The 5,700-nt window shown below is 32.5% G+C and overlaps 1 protein-coding gene across 1 annotated transcript; it reads left to right on the forward strand.

The window, feature by feature from the left end:
* The first annotated feature begins 314 nt into the window (after window positions 1–314).
* Window positions 315–1,941, forward strand: LOC111390759 (non-structural maintenance of chromosomes element 4 homolog A-like). The gene is made up of 3 exons (XM_023015868.1): window positions 315–558; window positions 649–740; window positions 1,363–1,941. Exons 1-3 carry the CDS (start codon window positions 387–389, stop codon window positions 1,603–1,605), a joined length of 507 nt encoding a protein of 168 aa, XP_022871636.1. The 5' UTR covers window positions 315–386; the 3' UTR covers window positions 1,606–1,941.
* The last annotated feature ends 3,759 nt before the right edge of the window (window positions 1,942–5,700 follow it).

Consider the following 5,700-nt stretch of genomic DNA (forward strand, 5'->3'; position numbering starts at 1 on the left):
TTTAGAATCAGTTGTTGAGTGGTTGATTGTGAACAAAGACAAACAGGTCGTTTGCCCCTACCAGATAAAAATTTGTAAAATTATTTTTCAATCTAAAAAGTTAGGAAAATAAATGGTGCAGAGACCGATTATTACATGAACTCAAGGCCTGCTATATTAGCATAAAACACCTCTTGCATTTGCCTGTTTTCCTCTATGCACATTCTTGTTCCTTTTATTCCATATGCTATTTAAGAGGGTAGAGCAATAGATGGTGTCTGTTAGTTTACTGAGGATTACTTACTTTCCCTTCATTTCTCCCTCCCCCAAAATTAAACTGACATTTTTTTAACATTCTGCAGCTCGATGAATCTGCAACAGAGGGAAAAACAGACACTGATAGAAATATGGCCACAATGTTTGATATTCTAAGGAAAAATAGGAAGGTCAATCTTCAAAATTTAATATTAAACAGGAATTCCTTTGCACAAACTGTGGAAAATTTGTTTGCCCTCTCCTTTCTCGTTAAAGATGGGCGGGCTGAAATAACAGTGGGTGAAGAAGGCTGTCATCTAGTTTGTAAGACTCTTCCTGCACAATCCATGTAGTAAATTCTCCTTTTCTTTCTGGTATATGTTTCCTTTTGACTCCAGTAATTCTTTCTTTCAGCCCCAAAGAATGCCCCTGGTGCCAATGCCATTCTATCTGGAGAGGTCTCTTACAGCCATTTTTCTTTCAGATTTGATTTTGGAGACTGGAAGGTACTTTGAAATGCTACATGAAGCTTTTGTCACCAACGCTTCTAACGTCTCTCGTTACATTTTACAATTTTTTGTAATATGAGCTTTGACAAGTGCGCCTTTAGACTTTTTAGCAACCATGAATATTGTCATTCACATGGAATGCAAATGATATCTTAGAGCCTCTTTGTCTCCCATTATGGGAGAAATTATAGAGTTTTGAATAGTATTTTTTGAAAAATATGTGGTTAAAATTTAAAGAAACTTTATTGATTTGTGTGTAGAATATTTTATTATGTAAATGTATGGTGGAAAATGTTACTGTAGCAAACAATTTAATTTGTTAAAGGAGGACAAACAGGGGCTTAATGTGAACTAATTGTCTTTAGGCATGCATTATAAACTGAATATTTTACAGGAGAAAGGTCCAATTTCTTCTCCTAATTTTGTTGTACCTAATCCGTCATCTAGATAATCACAGAGAGGTGTGCATATTTTTATACCTTCAAGGTTTCTTTTTATGTCTATATGTTGGCATCAGATCTGATATTTCCTTTGCTTCATGTCTCATACCTTAAATTTTGATATTTGGTACCATAAAATTTTAATTCCTTACAAGCTTCTTGTTGTTCTTGACTTATAGTTAATGTTGGATTCTGTTGAGGATGGCGAGGAACTAATGCCACACAGGGATGAGGTGAGCGTGCAACCAAATTCAGATTCTGAAGAAGCTCAAGCAATATATCCTACAACACCCATAAAGAAATTGTCCAGGAACCGAGATTTGGTTAGGCACGAGCAGACGGTAGTTGAAGACTCCCCTGAAAATCGAGATGCAGATGCTTCTCAGCTTGCAATTCGGAAGGGTAAGAGAAAGCTTCTATGAGACGGGCACACTTTTGTGGGAGCTCATATCAGCTGTAGGTCGAGAGAATACAACTGACATTTTTGTAAGTTATAGTTTTCGACAAGGTTTCCTAGACCAAAAGCTCATTCGTTGAAGAATTAATTTGAGTTGTGATCAAATTATATATGGTTAGGATCTATTTTTATTTTTGTACATATTTTGATGGTAGCTCTTTCAATGTGCAATATTCTTGTTTCTGTGTCGGTTGAATCTGTGGCGGGGAAAACAATGGTGGTTATATTTTGTTGAAATTTTATTGTTTTCGTTGGGTTGGGTAATAACCACCCAAAGAGAAAAAGGCAAGAGATTAATATATGTTAATCGACATATCATATTTTCAAAATCATATTCATGTTTTGTCTACCTTTTACAATACCTATTTTCTTTCAAAAAGATTCTGTAGACATATTTTTGTAATTCATGCTTGCGACGTAATACTGATAAGTGTACAAAGTACACTTATCTAGATCATTAAATTAAATCATTTGTTATTGATTTTGATAAATTATAGCTTGATTTTGTGTAAATCTTGTTTATCAGGTAAAATTGATGCTTTATAGTGAAATTAGAATGAAGGAACGAGAAACGGGTAAAAAAGAAAAAAAATCAGAAGTTCGAGGATTAAATTGCAAACATTTAATAGTTGATTGGGACCACAAAACAATTATTGAAGATCATACAGGCTCTATTAAATGCAAATGGAAGATAAATGACAGAAATTACATGAAAGGAACTCAGACATGCCATCGAGAAATTTAGGGATCAACCCAAAAAAGTAGCAGCTTGCGGGCACACCAAGATAATGCTGATTGCACGCAAGGGCTCAATATGATGAACCTGAAGCCAAAGAGGCCAAGGGTCGCAATAGAGCCAGTTTCCTTTTTTTAGTCCAACTCTTTATGTTATCAACTTCTAGGCTCTAGCCGTTATTTAATTTGAATGAGAATGTCAAGAATGTATCATATCACATTATAACGAAGAGAAAGAAGTCCTGCAAGGGGATTTTAGGCGACTAACACAAAAAATTTAAAAATTCAAGGTTCGAATTCAAGATTTAAGAACAAGAAATTGACATATCAAGATTCTTTCACTGTTCTTATCCTGGGTGATGTCTTTTTACATCTTTTTATGTAATTTTTACCCCGTATTAGATGAAAATGAACTATTTGTTCTCTTATTTTTAATTGAAAGACAAGTATAAATTATTTTTTTGTGTTTCTTGATTAATTTTGCATGCACGTTACATTATTTAAATGCTTGTGAAACATTTAGATAATTAATTGCTTATTGTAGTATTGGGAGGCTTATAACAAGCTTAGAACATTGCATAGTTATCACACGGACAATATATATTAAGAATAATATGTATGCCGTGTACAAACTCATAGATAATCATGTGGTTGAATGTGTTATTTTGTATATGAATTCGAATTAGGAATAAGATTTAATCGTGCTTAGAATATGTTTAACTTACCTTGAAAGAGATATTTAGATAATAAAGAATTATCGATTATAGTCGATAATTGAGAATAGATACTAATACGTAGATACATAATCTCCCACGAGCATGTAGCCTTTGTTTATTTATTTTAATTTAAAAACAAGTAGTTCAATTAATTTTCGTGTTTCTTAATTAATCTTGTATGCTCGTTACATCATTTAAACGCATGCATATTATTTAAATAATTAGCCACTTTGTTGTATTGCTGAAATGCCCACAATAGGTTTAAAATATTGCATGGTTACCACTCAAGCAATACAGGAATCAATTCGAACTAAGAATAGGATCAACAGGACCAACCCCAAGAATTTTGAGGTCCTATGTGACTAATTATTTTGAGACTCTTAAGCGTAATTATCAAATAATGGAGCCAATTCAAATGCAATAATTGTGCATAGAAATTAATAAATAAAGAAATGTAAGAATATGTTGAATTATAAAACAAGCCAAATCCACTATGAAGGCAATTATGAACATATTTACCAAAGAAGAAATTTTTACCAATTAAAACCCCCTATTCTCATTTGACATTAGACAAAATTAAGAATTAGTTTACCTCAGTCAAAGAATTTGAAAAATGGGGACAACGGGACCACTCGCTTACAACTATTTTGTGGATTGCGTCACTAACATTCTCATCTGATCTAACAGCCAACTTTATGGCCACATCTTTTTAGGCATCAATTTCAAAAGACATTTGGACAAGACCCTTCATGTTGCCAATTTATACGCCGGATAATGTGCATTAATGGGATTTTAAGTTGTTCTAAGCACAAGGTAAATGTGTTAATATTTTAGAGAATTGATGGATTTTGAATGGGTTGGGTTTTGGGCCATTTTTTTAGGCCCTTTGAAATAGTGAGGCCCAAGGCAGTGGCCTAGTTGGCCTTAAGGATTGTTTAGAATATGTTTAACTTACTAAATGTTGTCGAAATTGAACCTGACTGACCGATTCGATCGGTGAAACTGTGGTCCAAAGTCGAATCCGGTTCGATTAAGTGATAATGCCGATTGCTAAAAAATCGATAAATAAGTTATTCTCGGTTTATGGATCACTAAGCATTGGCATGAAGAGCAGTCGGCAGATCTATGAACGTTAAAAAGAAGAGTTGGCGCTGGCAGATATGTCATTATTCTCCAAATTGTTATAGAGAGAGATAGCGATTGATTTTACTGAAAGGAGAGAGAGTAATGAGTGATTTTACATTTAAATAACGACTATGAATGAAGAAAGTATGCGTACGGGAAAAATATATGAAGTCTTTGACACAAGTATTAAAGAGTTAAGACTTTATGTCTTTATTATTTAGTTACTAATTCAAGTTTTATTTTAAAATACACAAAAAGTAATTATCTATTAATTTACATGAATTTTTCTCTAACTACAGGGAATTTTTCACAGCTGCTGTGGCACAATCCTGTTTGTCAGGTTTTTTTTTTTTTTTCTACACGTGTTGTCTATGAAAAAAATCTTATGAAGATTCCTTGTACGTGTAGCAGAATTCAATTTACATATATTTAAATTTTTCACAGCTGCTGTGGCACAATCTTGTTCGTCAGTTTCTTTTTTTTTTCTTTTTTTTTTTTTTGTAATGCTGTTTCTACACGTGTTGTCTGTGAAAAAAATCCTGTGAAGATTCCTTGTACGTGTAGCAGAATTCAATTTACATATATTTAATTAGTTATTTTTTTTTCAATTCAACCTGATTTAATTCGGTTGAACTTTTCCACCATTGACCCTTTATCTTTTTTTGGATCAATTTTAAAAACATTGAACCTCACCTCAGATAATAACAGATTATCGAAGCAATTACACACAAAAACAATTTTTTTTTTTATATATTTTGCAATAGTGATACGATGAAGAATATGTAGTTAAAAAATAATAATTTTTTTAATTTAAGTGTAATATTATTTTATTAAAAATGTGTGGCTGAAATGAAATCGAATCATTGTCGAAGAATATATTTTGATGGAAAAAAATGACTGTCAAACAAAGGCATAATTCGTAAAATAACTTAAATTCATTACAAAACAATCTCTTTCTGTCACAATAATTCGAACTTGATAGAAAACTAGTATATTTAAATTAGAGATTATTTCTCGTAGTACAATACTCTTTATTCATTACATTATTACTTGTTAACGATTCTGTACGCTTGCAGGTTTCGAACGAACAAATACTCAATAGCTGGTAGTAGTTTGTGTTGGAGACGACTTATAAAAAGGGTCATGTAAGGGTTGATTTTTGATATATTTGTTTGACCAATTTTAACATGTAAGAGTGTATTCAAAACACAATTTATATGAATGAAAATTTGGACAGAGTTTCGGTATAAAGATTACACAAAACAAGGATTAAGAAGGAATAGAAATAGAGAATAATCTAAGACAAGACATTATCTCTTTCCTTAAGACAAATTGCCCCGCTACGGTGCTCACAGTGAATGACACTTGTCTACCAAGATACAATGAATTCACAACTTGTGGTAACTGCACTTCAAACCACAAGAAATCGATGAACTTTTGACAGAATTTTCCCTCTACAAAGGAAATGTATGAAATGCTATATA

The sequence above is a fragment of the Olea europaea genome, chromosome 3 (assembly GCF_002742605.1).
Source record: "Olea europaea var. sylvestris chromosome 3, O_europaea_v1, whole genome shotgun sequence".
NCBI classification, from domain to species: Eukaryota; Viridiplantae; Streptophyta; class Magnoliopsida; order Lamiales; family Oleaceae; genus Olea; species Olea europaea.

Excerpts from the sequence above, each read along its gene's own strand:
- LOC111390759 (XM_023015868.1), top strand. The coding sequence starts at position 387 with ATGGCCACAATGTTTGATATTCTAAGGAAAAATAGGAAGGTCAATCTT. Across the intron at positions 559-648 it reads AGAAGGCTGTCATCTAGTTT|CCCCAAAGAATGCCCCTGGT; the intron begins GTAAGACTCTTC and ends TCTTTCTTTCAG. Across the intron at positions 741-1,362 it reads TTGATTTTGGAGACTGGAAG|TTAATGTTGGATTCTGTTGA; the intron begins GTACTTTGAAAT and ends CTTGACTTATAG.